The sequence below is a fragment of the Argiope bruennichi genome, chromosome 9 (assembly GCF_947563725.1).
Source record: "Argiope bruennichi chromosome 9, qqArgBrue1.1, whole genome shotgun sequence".
Taxonomy (NCBI): domain Eukaryota; kingdom Metazoa; phylum Arthropoda; class Arachnida; order Araneae; family Araneidae; genus Argiope; species Argiope bruennichi.
In genome coordinates this window covers 30,650,810-30,667,926 of record NC_079159.1, presented here as the reverse complement: position 1 = coordinate 30,667,926, position 17,117 = coordinate 30,650,810, and the positions used below count along the sequence as shown (strand labels likewise).

General features: G+C 28.1%; 1 protein-coding gene across 7 annotated transcripts in view; it reads right to left on the bottom strand.

Moving 5' to 3' along the window:
- Positions 1–518: 518 nt before the first annotated feature.
- The window catches only part of LOC129985194 (probable nuclear hormone receptor HR38), an 86,934-nt gene continuing 70,335 nt past the window's right edge, over positions 519–17,117 (bottom strand). For 6 of the 7 annotated variants that reach the window (XM_056095131.1, XM_056095126.1, XM_056095129.1 and 3 more), the window contains 8 exons: positions 16,692–17,058; positions 16,225–16,603; positions 15,501–15,684; positions 14,525–14,654; positions 13,399–13,559; positions 11,248–11,453; positions 7,172–7,350; positions 519–6,381 (listed from right to left, as the gene is read on the bottom strand). In XM_056095131.1, coding sequence (XP_055951106.1) covers positions 6,125–6,381; positions 7,172–7,350; positions 11,248–11,453; positions 13,399–13,559; positions 14,525–14,654; positions 15,501–15,684; positions 16,225–16,603; positions 16,692–17,058 — 1,863 coding nt within the window. In that variant the 3' untranslated portion in view covers positions 519–6,124. The remainder of the gene's footprint in view (positions 6,382–7,171; positions 7,351–11,247; positions 11,454–13,398; positions 13,560–14,524; positions 14,655–15,500; positions 15,685–16,224; positions 16,604–16,691; positions 17,059–17,117) is intronic. The other variant, XM_056095127.1, reaches the window with a different exon arrangement.

Here is a 17,117-nt window from a genome sequence, read left to right as displayed (position 1 = left end):
AAATTTTAAAATGATGTATAACCATTTTCTTTCTGTAATATTTTGGAAGTTAGGCAAGAGAATGCCAAAATTTCGCTTAATTTTTAATTAATTAAATTTTTTTTTTAAAAAATAGTCCGAGGTGCACATTCCCATTTTCCAAACAGATGTCTAGCCTGTATCGCACCACACTCTATTGTAATAATGTTTTATATTTCATTATGATGTTAAAATCTAATTTAAAAATACAATTGAATAACATACAAGTAAAATGTTTTCTTAGCTATAAGTGCTTCGTAAAGGATATATTGCTTCTTATTTAAAATTTCTTTTATATTATTGCATATATTTTTAATAAAGATTGAGAACTTCTGGTATAGGATATAACTTTGTAATGCTTTTTAAAATCTCTTTTGCATTCTAAAGGATAAAACTTATAAGGTTAATTATCAGTAATGATAAGATTTGATTATTTATTAAAAGAATATCTAGTGAAAGCACTTTTTGAAAGAAAATAAAGAAAGCAGAGACATTTCGGAAACAATAATAAACTTTATATTCGACTTTAATATTCTACAATACATATAACAACATTAAATATTTTTTTAAAGTTGACTAGGAGCATAATGCTCTATGAACGACGAACAATTATTTTCAGTCAAGCAAAAATATGACATCTCTGGGATATAACAGAATCGATAAGATATTTGGTCGAACTGTGAGAAAAAAAACAATTCTTTCAGAATCAGTGTAATGTTCGATTACACCTACGTCATGATTTGACAAATATTTCATAGATCACTTTAACATTATGTCACTGAAATACAGTCTAAATTATACAGCTTCATTCAAAGGTGTAAATGCATTTCTAAGGCAAAAAGAGTGCTGAAATTTTGCGAAAAAGTACAACACACTTAGAAAGAAAAAGTAAAATATTTGAAAATTTAATGAAGTTAAAATTCAAAAATTCTTGTCTTATATTTTATGCTTGCAGTGTTAAATTACAAGACATTTCATATTTCATGAAAGGTGAAAGTATCTCATCCACAAATGACTTTTTTCATATTAAATTCATGTATCTATATGAATAAATTTTGATAAAAGAATTAAAGAAGTCCAGTTCAAAGTATATTTCAAATAAAGAGTATCCATATACAAATAATTCTAGTAATAAAACTGCCCAAAAGATATCTGAATTTTTTTTTCTTTTTTTTATGTAATAATCTCTTTTGTCAATGTATGACATAGAATTATTTTTACAATTCTATGTTAAACAATAAAGTGTAAAATTTTGGCAGACGATTTTTTTTTTTACTTTCTGTTTGCAAAGTTTAATTAAGATATATTAAATTTTGAACGAAATAGAATTTTGAATACTGGGATTAAAAATTGTTCCAATAATGCATTTTAAGAACAGTAAACAATCTATAGATAATTAAAACATTTAAATAAATTAGCATTTACTTGAAATAATTGTTTTTTATATAACTAATGCAATATCAAGATTGATGTTAAAATGCATGCTTTTACTAAAAATTATTTACAATTGCATCTTTTTTCCAAATTAAGAATTCAATTTTTTGAACTGAACTTCTAAAATTAAAAAAATAAAAGATTCAAATTGATGCTTAATTTTTTCCTTGAAATTCCAGAATTTAAAATCCAATAAAATTTTATAGCATAAGTACATTCAACTCTGAAATTTCAAAATAAAAATATCAAAGATATATATAACGAATTTTAAAATCAAATAAATATATGAGCAAAATATAAATTTCTCTATTCCTAATGTATTAATTTTTTTTTAATGATATGCCATATTTCAATCGTTTAAACTATTTTTAATCATGGTAAAATTGAATAGCACAACAAAACAAAACAAATGGAATTTGAAACCGAAAAGCTCTATGAATATACAGTAATATAAATTCTTAAACGATTTCAAAGTAGTGCAAGAAATAGGAATTACCCTTAAGAACAAGTAAAATGCAAAACAGTTCAGTAAAAATGTCCCATTTATAACAGAGAATAGAATTTCAAAAATAAAGTTCAAAGTTAACAATACATTATAACAACAAAGTTTTGGAACACTAACAATGATAATATCATGTGAGACATATAACATTTAAATAAATAATATATACAGAAACAAACAAAAATTTACATAATGGCAAAAAACAAAACAACAATAAAAGTACATCGAGAGAAGGAATAAAAGATGGCAATATCTTCATCAAATAACGTTTAAAATAGTAAATCATTTGTTCAAATTTACTTATGTGTAATAACAATATAATTTCATTATTTATAACATAAAATTAACAAGCATAATTGTGCTTTTCCATTCAATATTTTCTTTTAATAAAAGAAGTTAGATAAATATTTTAAATAAGTTATTTACATATTTTTGCACAATTATTTACATACATTTCCAAATAGATTTGTATCTTCAAATTTAAAAGCATTTTTGGTTTGAATTATAACATCAAAACCGTTAATAATATATAATTTGTAGTTCACAAAGAAAAAAAAAATTAGTGAACTTTGATGCATAACAATAGTGAATGAAAAGTGAAATGCAAATTTTTGTAGTATGAGATCATGAATACATGCATGAACATTTTTTTTAAAGAAAGAAGTCATCCTCCTTCTAACAGTATACTACATTCACATCTTCCAAAGGTATGCTTTTTATGAACTGACAATTCAGCAAATATACAATGAATTTCACAATGCTTCCCAAACCGTTCTGCAACTTTAAAACAACCGGCAGCATGTAGTATTATTTCAGCCAGTGAACACATATGGCATAAAATGACGACTAGATCCCAGTGAAGATTTTAAAAAAATACATCACAGAGCTTTTTTAAGTACATTTACATAGAGAAAGAAGTATTAATTGTACCAGAGATGAAAAATAGGCGAGGCAAACGCGCGGTGCTGATACTAGCGATTTCCTGATTTATTTCTGTTGCCACCAAAAGACAATAAATATTTCAATCAGTTCTGGAAACTTTCCTGCAGTTAACAGTAAAGATATGTTTCAAGCAGAGAATACAGCTCATGGACAGACACGACTTAATTCTCGTAGAATTTCTTGTACAACGAAATTCTTTCAGAATTCGAATTTTTTTTTTCCCCTCGACGCATGCTCGAGGAATGTTCTAGCTAAAAAGAGCGCAAATGACGTGTGCATGGAACTTTACTAACTTATAACGTTTGTTTTGTATTAAATCATGGGATGATGAGACATATTTCAATAATGTGAAAACTCGGAACATGATATTGCACAAAACGTTTCGGTTGATTTACCGAACTGGTTCACAAAAGCTCGGCACAATACGAAATGGACGAGATACACCGTGATTGTTTTTGCCAATTTCTGATCCAACTTATTCGAATTCTGTAAACTTTCAAGATTTGTGTGCAAGATATTAATACGTGGAGTAGAATCATTACATGTGCGATAAAATGAGGTATTTTAATAAAGTTTGAATGGTGCGAACTTTGAAATGAAATTCGAAACTAATATAGAATTTCATAAAAATAAGCATGACTGCATATATATTCATATTAACAAGGCTACATATAATTAAGTGATGAATTAACTTCATAATTAAATTTCCTTTAATTTATTGCTATAGTTTATATATTACTCACTTTCATAAATTATTTATTTATTCATATTTAAATGAAAATAGAGTAATTTATATGGAAGGATAAATATAAATTTCAGAATATGTATTTTATGAGATTAAGAATGACGTGAAGTTTTTTTTTTATATTATATATTTTGCAAGTCATCTTTTTTTTAAAAAAATTCGCTTATATTTAAAATATTATAAAGAAATTTTTGTAATGAAGTTTTAAATTCAAGGAATATTGTCTTTGTTATTTAAATGCAAAAATTGGCATTTAATTTTTTTATATATAAGTATTGCTGTAGAGTGTTTGTTTTAAATTCAAAATTTTGCCTTCAAAATATTCTCGAAGAGCAGATTTTAAAGATGGAGATCGAAACGAAAGAAATAGTATTTATAAAATGAATGGAGAAATAATTTTAATAAATATATCTAATTTTTGTCATGAAGTTACAATAATTTATATAACATCCAACAGAACCAATAAATATATATATATATTTACGCATTGAACAACATATATAGATATAGAATAAATATTCAGTTTGAAACAGTTTTAAATACTCTCTCCACAGTAAAGGATAAATATATGTATATATATATTGCACATAATTTTAAACAGCAGTTCTTTCAAAATTTTACTTCCTTGTATAATCTCCGTACAATGTAAAAGGAAAACTAAACTAGTATCACAGTCTACATGCCTGTACTGGTTTAATGAATGCCCAATAATGACTAAAAGGAAAACAAATGCACTACAGTATATCCTATCACAGGTATTAGAGATATTAATATTCTGAAACTACATAAATCTGAAAGGAAAGCCAAGTTTGACTACACTATTATTAAATACTACCACTAATATTAGTTAAATTATATTATTATCAACAGTGTGAATATAACTATTTATTTGGATCTGATAATACTTGAAAGTTTATCATTAAAATATATTCGAATGCTAGCAAAAGTAAGTTAAAAGAACATGATAAGTTTGAATTTGAAAATCGAACATGCTTCTTTTAGTTACAAAAAAAAAAGAAAAAAAAAAAAAGAAAAAGAAAAAGGAACTTTGGAAATAAGTCAATTATCTGCTAAAGTCCACCTAAAAAAATTAACTAATAAAATAGTTTAAATGTCAACCATATTTAATTCGGTGGTTCTAATGTTGCTTTGAATTTTATACTAAACAATATTAAAACACAACAATGTGAAAGATTCATGTTAAATTACTGAAAACCATTAATTTCATTTTATCACATGAGGTTTTTATACTTAAATGCAGAAGTATATATTCAACAATAGAATAACAGCAGATACTTTAAAAACTCAGTTACACAATATATATATATTATATATACCTGAGCTCCAATTATGCAATATTTTTCACATATTCAATGCAACAAAAAATAATGCCCTATCTTAATTAAGAACGTGGCTAATATAATATTTGCGAGAGCTACGTATCTTAATTTCCCAAAGAATTAAATTTGGTTGACTTAATTAAAATACTGATAAATAAGTTCAACTGAACGTAAATAGTAAATAAGTTTCAAACAAGCAACAATAAAAATATACTCGCAAAAATGCCTCAAATATTTCTACAAATAAATGCCGAGCCCCATGTCTTCGTTTTGAAAGACCACAGAAGAGTTCAATAACAATTTTTACTGTAAATGATCCAACAATTAGTGCTTATGATCTTTGGTTTTCTATTTTTAAACATCGAAAGCGTCTTTTACTGCGAGTGATTTATAGCAACAGATGGATGATCATTAAATACATTTATAAACTCTTAAACATTCTTTGATTACCAATCTTTAGCATCGGATACAGTTGAATTTAGAAAAAATTCCATCTTTAACATTTTTGTGATTGTTGAAACAATGTCTTTTGGCAATCAGTTTTCGATTATTTGAAACACAGTCCTATGTTAATTTTTGGTGATTTTTTTTGTAACAATTTATTTATCTTTCGACAACCCATACGGGAAGATTCTAGCTGGTGGCTTTTCAAATCTTTTGGTTACCAATCATCTATCAGTTTGCTGAAACACGATTCTGATTGCATTTCTTTTTTTGTGTGTTTTCGTTTGAAGTAATCCCGTCCATCTAATGAACGACCATCGAGTGCAGAGACATCGGAATTTTCTAGCTGGCGGACATCTATCTGGGAGGAGACAATTTCTGTCCCAGATAGAACACTACTTGACAAGTCTATAATTTATCTCCTAAAAGATTGAATTACACATGGACTTTTTGGGCTACAGCGAAGATCCTTGAGTTCTTCGCAAGGGTGGACCCATCGCAGGGTGCGAAAGTTTCTTGTGACGGGAGGGGGGTCATGCCCTGCGCCCAGGCGGGTCCCGAGATCTTGGTGTGCGGGGCCCAGCTTTCGCTCTGCCTGATGCGAACGGGTCATGCCGTGTGGATTTTCGCACCCTGCTAGCCACCCCGAGCTTCGGGCAAACAAAATGACCGGACGTGGTCCGGCTTCGCTCTGTGGTCTTAGAAGGGCAGGCTGGACGTGAAGATGTTCTCCACCAGCGGGGGTGCGGGAACAAGGTCCTCCAGCCTGAGGTAGAAGATGCGCTGCAGTCCCTGAACGCTGAGTGTCCTCAGTTCGGGCAGTTGGGTGAGGATGCGACTGAAATAATGTCGCTTCTTCTGTGCTTCGTTGTTGTACGTGACGTGGTCGCGAAGGGATCCGATAATCTTCATCTGCACCTGCTCCACCCGTTGAGGCTCTTTGAGGCCATGGCGTTCTGTGAATTACAAGAAAAAAAAATTAATTATGATATACGAAACAGACAGAATATACAAATAAGCTGATTAAGGTATAAGTTAATTATGGATTTATATTAGTTTAGTTGTTGAATTGTGAGCTAATTTGAAATGTAAGAATATTTCTTAAATGTCTGCTTAGAACAAAAAATTTCCCGACTAAAATTTTTTTAAATGACTACTTCGGCAAAATCGAAGTTGATAATTAATAAATAAAATCAATAATTCCCCTGACTTTTATCATATGGGGGAAAAAACGATTTTAAGAAATTTAAATCATATAAGACTCAGCAAAGCTTCATTAAATACATATAAAAATATATAGATGTAATTATGTATAAAAACGGGAATGCATTAAAAAATTATTCAGAATTTTTTTTATAAATAATGTATGGAAAAATGTACATTATTTGTATTTTGATAGAATAAAGAAAAACGCAAATTCCATACTAACAAGAATTTTCATAACTTTCATCTTAGATCTAGCAGTGCTATTAAGAAAAATAAATATTTTTTTAGCATTAGCCCTTTTTAAAGAGTTCTTATTTTTCAAATAAAATGTTATGTTCATAATAAAATATTACATTTATATCAAATAATTATTTAAAAAATTATGATATTTATTGAACTCTTGATAGCAGGCTGGTTACGGACTTTGAAATTCCAGATCGTTTAATATGAGCAATTCCCTTCCAAAATTAATCCGAATTTTTTATTCTGTTCCCAATCACGTGCAATTATTCATTTTAGAATAAAATCTCTGACACTTACCAGCAACAAGTGCGAGTGCGCAAAGACAAGCGAAGGCAGAAATGTCGATGTCCATACTGTGCAGACTGGCAGAGAAATCCAGAATGGTGTTCAACCAATCTCCAAAGATCTGCTGACATTGCTCTCGACTTAAAACAGTTCCGTTGCAGAAAGTTAATTTTTCGTCATCAGGATGAATTCTGAAAAGAAATAAGAAAAACGATTCAGATTAAAACAGAAGAGAAGATATTCACAAAAGTTTTAATATATCATTTGGCGTAAGAATTGGAAAATGTCACAATAAAATGTTAATTGAACGAACGATTAAAAAAAACTATTTGGGGAATTGAGGTATTCAAAAATGAATTTTAGAAGATTTGCTAATAATAGAGTTGAGAGAAAAAATAGCTGATATAAATTATTTTAAAATGAAAAAACTATAAAAATTAAAAATAATAATAAAACGAAATAAATAAGTATTTTCTCTTAAAACTATAAAAAAAAAAAAAAAAGCAAGCTGATCATTTGAACAAATAAATCTATCCAAAATAATTCTAAATTCACTTTTATGAGAATAAACAACTATGAAGTTATTTTTTTTAAGGAGACTTACAAGAAATTTTAATTCGATTTGCATTGTGTTTAAAAAGTACCTACATTTAATTAGCCAGAGAAATTGGAAAACAGTTGAAGAAAAAATATGAACATTATAAAAAACGCTCAAAATTATTTTTTAAATAGCACGAAATAAAACAGATTTGAAAAAAAGAATAGTTTTAAGAATACATTTTCGGAATCATTCTAATTTATTTTCGTAATAGAATTCGTTGACTGTATAAAGTTGAAACAAAAATAAGAACTAAAAAAAAAAAAAAAAAAAATGAAAGCGTGTATTACTATTTATATTATTCAATATTTGATACAATAAAATTCGTTCTAATTTATATAAGAAGATGCGATAATGATTAATTGGCTGACGTTTACTTTCACAATTGATAAAAAGAGATTGCTGCAATCAGTTGAGCTATTTTTTTTTCATCTAATCAGTCAGCAAAGCACCTGACTAGAGATGTAGACTTCAATGACAATCAGATAATGGACATTCATTTCAAAAATCGTAAAGGAGAAAACAATTTTAAAAAACCTTACATTTCTTTTAAATAAATATAAAAAATGCATCAAAAGCTTATAATGTGATTTATTTGTTCATAATTTAATGTATTTTATTTTTATTAAAATAGCTTCAAGCATTAGCAAATGATAATTGAATAAAAAGTTATTATTGAATAAAGAGTATTCTATAATCTTTGATATGCAGTAGTCTTGCAATTTATGAATAATAATTAAATGCTTTAAGTTTCTTCATGTAAAATGATTCGTAAGCAATGTTTTAAAACAAAAATAAATACATTTCATTAGTTCTCTATATCTATAATTTAAATTCTTGTCTTTGCAACTACGAATGGCAACAGTCTATTATCGACATGCCTGAAGATTTTATTTATGTTATGAGTAGCGAAAAAAATATAACTGCTACTTTTATCTTTATTTCGTTTTAGGAATAAATACTTAATGAATTGCGATAAAGAATCTCGAAAAAAGAGCAAGATATTTCGAATAGGATGAAATCGGGAAATCCCCCTTCTTAAATTTAAGTAGATAAAAATGCAATATTTTATTATTTTTGTGTATATTTTTAGCATAAAATATCAGCAAATATATAAATAAAGTTATATTATTGAAGCTATAATAATTTTGCCAGGAAAAGGCTTAAAAATTTCGTAATATGTATATTCTTAACAAGAAATATATTAATCTTTAAACTTAGCATTATTTGATCAAAATTGGGTTGAAGTGTAGTTTAGTGTGTTCATCTGTCCCCGAGTTTTTCGCCAATATGGCAACCCAACGAAACGATCGTCTAGCAACCCTAATGCTGTTTTGTTTATGAAGTTGGGAAAGGGACCTTGTTTAAAATTTTGTATGGAGAATGTTTCGATTGCTTCTTCCTCCGTTCTTCCTTTTCTTTTGGTTTTAAGTACAGTTCCTGTTATCCACACAGTCCTTATGTTCAATGTGCTAGCGAAACCGTGGGATGTTTTTTTTTTTTTAAAGTTAAAAAATTATGCCAGGTGCCTTCTTCAGATGCCGATTAATCGCATGCGCTAAATTTTGCTCTTTAAAACATGATCGGCGCAGCCGGTTTGAAAAACTTCTTTATTTCAAAATTGTTAAGATAATCAGCGATAGTGATCCAAAAGGTTCAAAAAATAAAAATCTCAGATAAAACAATATTAATCAGTAAAGATAATGATTTTAATGCAGAAAGTGGTAACCATAACTATTTCGCAGAAGTTTTTGTTTATTTTGTCCACCATCTTTATGGCGACTTGGCATCTTGGCGCAGCATGGGGCACACTAAACTGTACTTTTACATAAAGTTGTTATTATTGATTTAATTACTTCTGGAATCTTTAAAAAATAATTTTAAAAAAATTCAGAAGCCTCACTTTTTGGAGAGAATTTTAAGTCTGCAAGTTTGCTGAAATTCAAACCATACATTTTATTTTGATAAATTTTCTGTTATAATAAATCGAAATAATTTTGCAAGGAGAACGAAAAGATTTGACAAATACACGAATTCAGTTTCAAAACAATTTTGTATGAGTCATGAATTGACAAAAAATATTATCACTACTTTGTTTGTAATTTTGTAATACTATTATTAACTTTGTTTGTAATATTATTTGTAACAATGAAATTTTTCCTCACAGTGACTTCGAATTTATATCTGTAATAAATGATTTTTAAAAGGAAATTATGTTATATTTTTGCCATCGAATACGAATTGAATGCGAATTTTAATTTTATTTATGTTTAACAACTAATTTTTTAAAAGTTATCCCATATTAATTCATTTACAATAATAGAAAAGTAAATACGATTCTATTCTTTGGTAAAAGCGTCTTAATTGCAATTCCTTACTCTAATTCTTAAAAAAAAATTGAGAAATTTTAAAGTTTAAGTTAAAAATATGAGAAGTTTTATTAGATTTTGAACAGTTACATATTTCAAACGTAACGATATAATTTTTTCATTTATTCCAATTTTTAAAATCAAAATTGAATATCATACGTTATTGAGTTTTTTTTATTATTAAAATATTTTTTATAGATTTATATTTTACAGTATTTATGGAAGTATTCATCAATTAAAAAAACAACAGGCTAATAAAACTACAGAGAAGAAAAACGCAACTTTCAAATGCAACTCTGATATATATTGATAAATTATTCATTAATTAAATATGAAGTATTAAAAGAGAATTATTTCTTATTTAGTTATTTTCAAATATGAAATGACCCCAAATTTATTTGAATGAAATGTAGCGTTAATCTTGTTTACATTAATTTTGTGTAATACAAAGCAATAAATATGCAGTTTTCTTATTGACAATTTTTAATTCATTAATTTCTTTAAATAACTAATTATAGAAGGTGTGTCTCCTATTATTTACTGAGAACATATTAAAAAAATTATATAAAAGGAATCATTTTAAATATCATTAAATTTTCAGGTTAAATCAATAAATGGAAACAGAATATGATGGCAGAATTGCAGTACAATAGAACAAAGTCACTCTCAGGAGTAAGAATTATTTTGATTAAATATTCTAATTATAATGTAAATAACTTTTATATACTTTTAACAGTAATGAGTACTGTAACAGCTACAATGAGTAAATTGTTATATCTTGTTTGCATCACACTATAAAAGATCACTCACTAGAAAGTTTATTGTTGTCTCAGTTTCGTTTGTTATTTGTAAACAAAACAAAAGCTTGCTTTTTTTTTCAATGATATACAATTAAACCTACTCCTACATCGTTGATGAAAGCAAACTTAATAATTAAAATTGATTTAAAATAACATTTTTTCTCTCTTCAGAATTCTTTTTTTTTTTTTTAGTTATACAATCGTCTTTTCAAAATAATATGATATTTATTTATTAACAAATAAGGGAAAACATTGGATTTAAAAAAAAGTTCATCAAAATTTTTAGCATAAAAAAAATTCTAAACTGGAAAGTTTTCTTACCTGTAGGCTAACCTGAGTGAAAAAAGTTCCAAACAGGCTGAGTGGAAAAGTAATTCCTGGTCCTCTTTTGTGAGATCCGCAAAACCTGGAACTTTGTCAGCGAACTGACGAATCACTTCGATCGAAGAGACGAGCAGATCATAAAATTGCTGCACCTGCTCAGCAGCTGTAGTTGTCTCCTGTTTCTGGCTGCTTGGTTCCTGGTACTGGAAAGAAACGAAATCGTTAGTTGAAAAAGAATAATTTAGAATAACTGATTCAGAGAAAATAATGAAAAATAAAAAAATGGGGAAAAATAAAAATAGTCTTTTAATAATTTTTTCATTATTTTTGTGATGTTTATATCTTTTTTTTTCTATCATGATCTGCGCAGTTTCGAATTAAATAAAATAAGATTAAATAAAATCCGTTAATATATCATAAATTCAATATTTTATATTCTGCAGTACAAATAAAACTGAGAAGTATTAATTTTAATAAAATATTGAAACAAATAAGCATTTAAATTAAAGTATGTATATAACTTTCTTTAACGTGAATAATTAAAGTATTTGCTATGAAAGACATTACTGTTTTAAATTTACTGCATTTTTTAAATTTATTTATCTATTAATGTTTACAAAACAGAACTAAAAAAAAATAAAATAGTTCATCCAGATTTTTTTTTTTTCAAAAATCGGAATACGAACAATTTACAAATCAAAAATAGGAATGCGAATTTTTTTCTTTTTTTTCTAATCTTATGATTTTATGTTGAAAGCATGTTGAAAGTATGATCAAAATATAAAATGCCTATTTTAAAAATATTTTTTTAAATACAATTTTAGAACAGTTGAAATAACCGATAAATAACAGAGTATTTTATTTCACTTTAAGCTCAAAAAAAATAATTTAAAAATATTTATTCTATTTCCAATTTTATATTCGTAGAATTTCTTATGATGGTACATTTTAATTTTTGGGTAACTTAGAATTCAGTTCTGAATTGAAAAAGTATTGTATAAATGCATCTAACAACTGAAAAATAAGTTTTTCAGATAAGAAAAAAATACTATAAAACTATACCCATTTTACTTTAAATAATTCCGTATTAAGCAATTCTTAAAAAATTTAATCATTTAAAAGTAATATAAGAATAGTTATTTTAATTAATATTAGAAAAACCGTGCAAATAATTATTATGCGCATAGATAAATATCATTTCACTTTTCAGAGAATGAAATAATTTTTATTTCTTATTCAAAAAATAAACTTTAATTTGGAAAGTTTTAACAAAATTACGAATTGCGTTGACCGGCAGTAGAAATTTCCAGATTTTAGTTTCATTTCTAAAGCAATTTAGAGTACATTTCTGGGTCAAATATTATAACATTCAAATCAAATATTCTAATTTTCGAATGCAAAATAATTTTAAGAAGTCCTCTCAAAAGATACGAACAAATCAAAACTTATTTTCAGTAAACAATGTCGAAGTTTCGCAGACGGATTCAGTTTTCACCGTAACTGCGCAGATTGTTTTAAGGAAAGCGAAAATAAAATATTTTGGTGATTATGATGAAACGTTGTAGAAATATTTTTTTTTCTGCTAAAAATTTTGTAACCTTCTATAATATTTAATATTCAATAGCAATAATTCCTAATTTATTTTTACTTTCTTAGCATTCAAATAAACTACGCATATAGTTTTTGCTTATGGAAATGAAGTATCGCAATCTTTTCCCAAAAAACTTTTATTCATTTTTTTTTACATCGATTTATATTTTCTATGCAAAAAACTTAAGCAGAATTCTTAATAATATTGATTCCTTCAGCTAATAAGCTGTTTGGATTCAAATAAAAATGCGCAATTACGTTTATTAAACTGCGTATATTTCTTATCATTAAAATATATCGATTTATATTTGAATGCAAAATCTACTAAAGCATGAATTACCCCCTTTATGTATTTTCTTCATAGGAAAAATCAGATTTCTATCCTAAATTAAGTTTATGACAAAAACTATTCAATGCTTCGTTTTGAATATCTACTACGCATATCATATTCCTAAAGAGAAAAATTTAATCTAATTATTAGCTAGCAGAAAAAAAAAATCTTTTAAAACTAAATTTTGAGTTTTTCTTTATTGACTTTATCGTAATAATGTTTAGTACCTGTGTATAATCAAGGTTTGCAAGGTCCGGCGTTGTGTCCACATGAGCCCGCACAAGGGCAGTTATAGTACTGACCGGCGGTGATGGGGGAGATTCTTGTGGGGATTTAGGTTTGGAAGGCAGCCGGCCACGTCGTCCTTTTAAGCTATCCGTCCTTACAACTGTAAAAGAGAAAACCCAAACGTTAAAAGAATGGTCAGCACTGAAGTGGTCAGTTTCAGAATGCGTAGGTGCTTATTATTAGTTCTTCGTAGAGTGCGCAGTTTGCGGAAGCAACACTTCCACACTAAGATAAATCTTTCCCTCTTCGTACTCCCCTCTCCGGGAAACAGAAAACGATGAGCAGTTTGTGGCGCCATCTAGTATTGTTGACTTAAGTAAAATTGTCTTTTGAATGTAATTGAAATTTTGTAATCTAAAGATGTATTACAAATATTATAAATTTTTTCATGACAATTTTTGGTACGGAAAAAAATGTCATATTGTTAAGTTAGTTAGAGAGCATTTAAAAATTAAAACTATCATATAAAATATGATATAAACTATTTATATAATTAGTAAGTTATGAATGGGTACTAATATATTACAAAAATAATATTTATTAATTTTGAAATGATGTAAAATATTATATGTGCAAGGAGAAATTATTTAGATTTAAAAGATCTCATAAATGCTGGTGTTAAAAATTGCACTACTTTAAAAACATTTTTAATGCCTTAGTTCTTAAATATTGAAATGTTTTTTTTTTTATATATTTAAGAATTAAATATAAAATATATGTGGGTTTTAAATATTAAAATGCATAGTTTTTATTAAGATTTAAATACTTTCAAATCGAGATTTCTCATTTTTGTATTATTCACCGTTTCATATAAAAGTTTTTATTCTTTTTTTTACTATATTACTATAAAGAAAAGGGGAGGGAACCTAAATTTTTAAGCATTTAAATTAATTATAACACGAAATATTAAATAATAAAATTTATTTTTACGGAAAATAATATTGAAAATATATTTAATTGAAATTCACTGACATTTATTTATTATTCAATGCATTGCTGAAGATCTTGAAAAAAAAATTTTTTTTTGTCAAAATAAATAAATAAAATAAAATAAAGTGGTCTTACCTTCTTTGACCATTCCAACTGCCAAGCATTTCTGAAACCTGCAGAACTGACACCTGTTCCTCCTTCTTTTGTCAACTGGACAATCTTTGTTACCCAGACAGACATATTTGGCGTTTTTCTGAACTGTCCTCTGTGAATACGAAGTAATATAGTATATTAGTATTAATATAATAAATTTAATATGGTATTATTATAATTATACTGCGATATAAATATAATGTGATATATGAATATAAAGTTAATTTTTTAAATTAATAAAACTGTTTTTAATGTATCCAACCCTTCGAAATTTCAAGACAGAGAAAAACAATATTTAAGATTAATGAGAATGTTTTGCGAAAATATAGAAACATGCTTTGATCTTTACGGAGCCGAATGAAACAATGGTAAATGAATGATTGGTGATGCTATAAATATGGTGACATCAAAACAACAAAATAATGGCCTCATAGTAAGATGCAGGAGAGATTTTCTGCCATATTATGTAATAACAATACCGTAAAAATGTTTTTCTTTGGGAAAATAATTTCACTAGACGAACAGCAGACAATTTTAGAAAGTAAAACCAGTTTGCAAAAATATTTTGTAGTGTATATTTTATATCTTTATCTAAAATTCTATGGTAAAAATACTTTATTATTGAATTTCATAGAGCTGAATTTCTTATTTAATGATTTTTTTTTTTTTTAAGTCTGTGACTAGTATGTACTGATATATACCTTGATTTTAATCAAAAATATATTACACATGCATATACTTTATAGACTCAATTTCAAAATAAACGTCTTCAAAGGTTATCAACTTATAAAACATAAATCCTTATTTTACATTTTTCAAGGATAATAAGAAGGGCTGAACATTAAAAATCATTAAATTAAATGACTTTAAAGAAAAAAAAATATGCTGCCTGTAGAGTTCACGAGTATACTCATTAAAGGTTATTTTCTGATGTTATTAAATGATTATTTCTTCTTACCTTGAAGAAACCTTTACAGCCTTCGCATGTTCGGACACCGTAATGTTGGCAAGCAGCATTGTCGCCACACACTGCACATAGCATGGAGGGTGGAGGGGTGCTTTCTGGCACGCCTGGAGATGAACGACTGGATCCAGATGTTCCACTGGGGGTGGTTGGAGTTGTGGGTGTTGGATGGCGGATGCTACAAAAACAATTTAAAACAACCATTTTTAAATTCAATTTTAGAAAATAAAATATAAAAACCTTTATGAAACATTTTATATTGTAAATCGCATAGCAATTATTTTCTGTTTCATTCAAGCATTTGTCATACCTTCCCATGAATTTTCCTAAAATTTCTAGAGTGGTCTTATCAGTGAAGGGAGAATTTAAAATTTATTGTGAGATAAAAATTTGTGAAATAAACTTCCCCTTTAAGACTTGCCACTTTTAAAAACTGATTTGTTGATATATCATAAAATCACATTTGATGCCAATAGTCTGTAAAATTACTACCCCTGTATCATGCACCATTTCTCTAAAATTTGTATCGCTGATTTTTTTAGGGTATCTAAATGAAATAGTGTGTTAATTGGTGGAGAGATTTCACCATATTCTAAATGCTTTAATAGAAATTGATTATATAGAAAAATGATGGAAAAATATGCTTTATACAAATGGTAAGGAACATAATAGTTGGAAGGTGGAAGGAATAGTTTTATAATTCTATAAAACGACTTACTTTTCTGTAACAGATGGACTAGATAGAGTGGGTGATGGTTTCCTGGTGGTTCGTGATGGCTTGGGACTGGGAGATGGGGAGGTTAATTCGTGCAGTGTTGGAGAGGCCTGACCAAATGATGAAGGACCCTCTCCAGAAAGTCCAGAGACTCCTGAGAACGACGTAGGAAATGGTGCCACCAACTGATGAAATGATGGTTTTGAAGGACCGCTCTCTGAAGCAAAGGACGGGGGCATGAACGACGAAGATGATGGACCCGGACTGTCCAGAGATGGAGTCGCTGTTGCCAGAGTGGTGATGGATGTCACATCATCGGATTGAGGGAATGTGGCCATAGATATCGAGAAACGATCCCCTTCTGCAAAGATGTTCATCAGTTCTTTAAATGAGAATAAAGCAATTATTTAATGTTATATATAAAATGAAAACAAAATAAATAAGGAAGACCATGTAAAATCTCCACTTACCAATATCTTCCTCCATTGGTACGTCATCACCAGTAGGTATGTCCTCGAACTTGAATGAGAAGACGCCACAAACGTCAGACCTCCTGTAGCGAGGAGAATATGTCTCCTGGAAACTGGGCAGAGAGGCAATGCCACCGTCTGTTGTTGTAGGAGTGAGATCTTCAGTTGTTGGCGTGCCAAAAGTGCCCTGCTGGAACATCTCTTGAAAAGTGCTGTTGCTGTGACTGTCTCCACCGCTGAGAAACGCCTTCGATGGGGCTATATACTCCAAAGGAGGCAGCTCGAAGTCGTCCCCAATGAATGCGGCCTCCTCTGGCAAAGGAATGCTGAATTCCGGACTCAAAATGCTGCCACTGAACTGTGAGCTCTGAAGGAAAAGTGTTTAGGGTTAGTCTAAGTGATGGGAGGAAAAAATAAAAATAACTA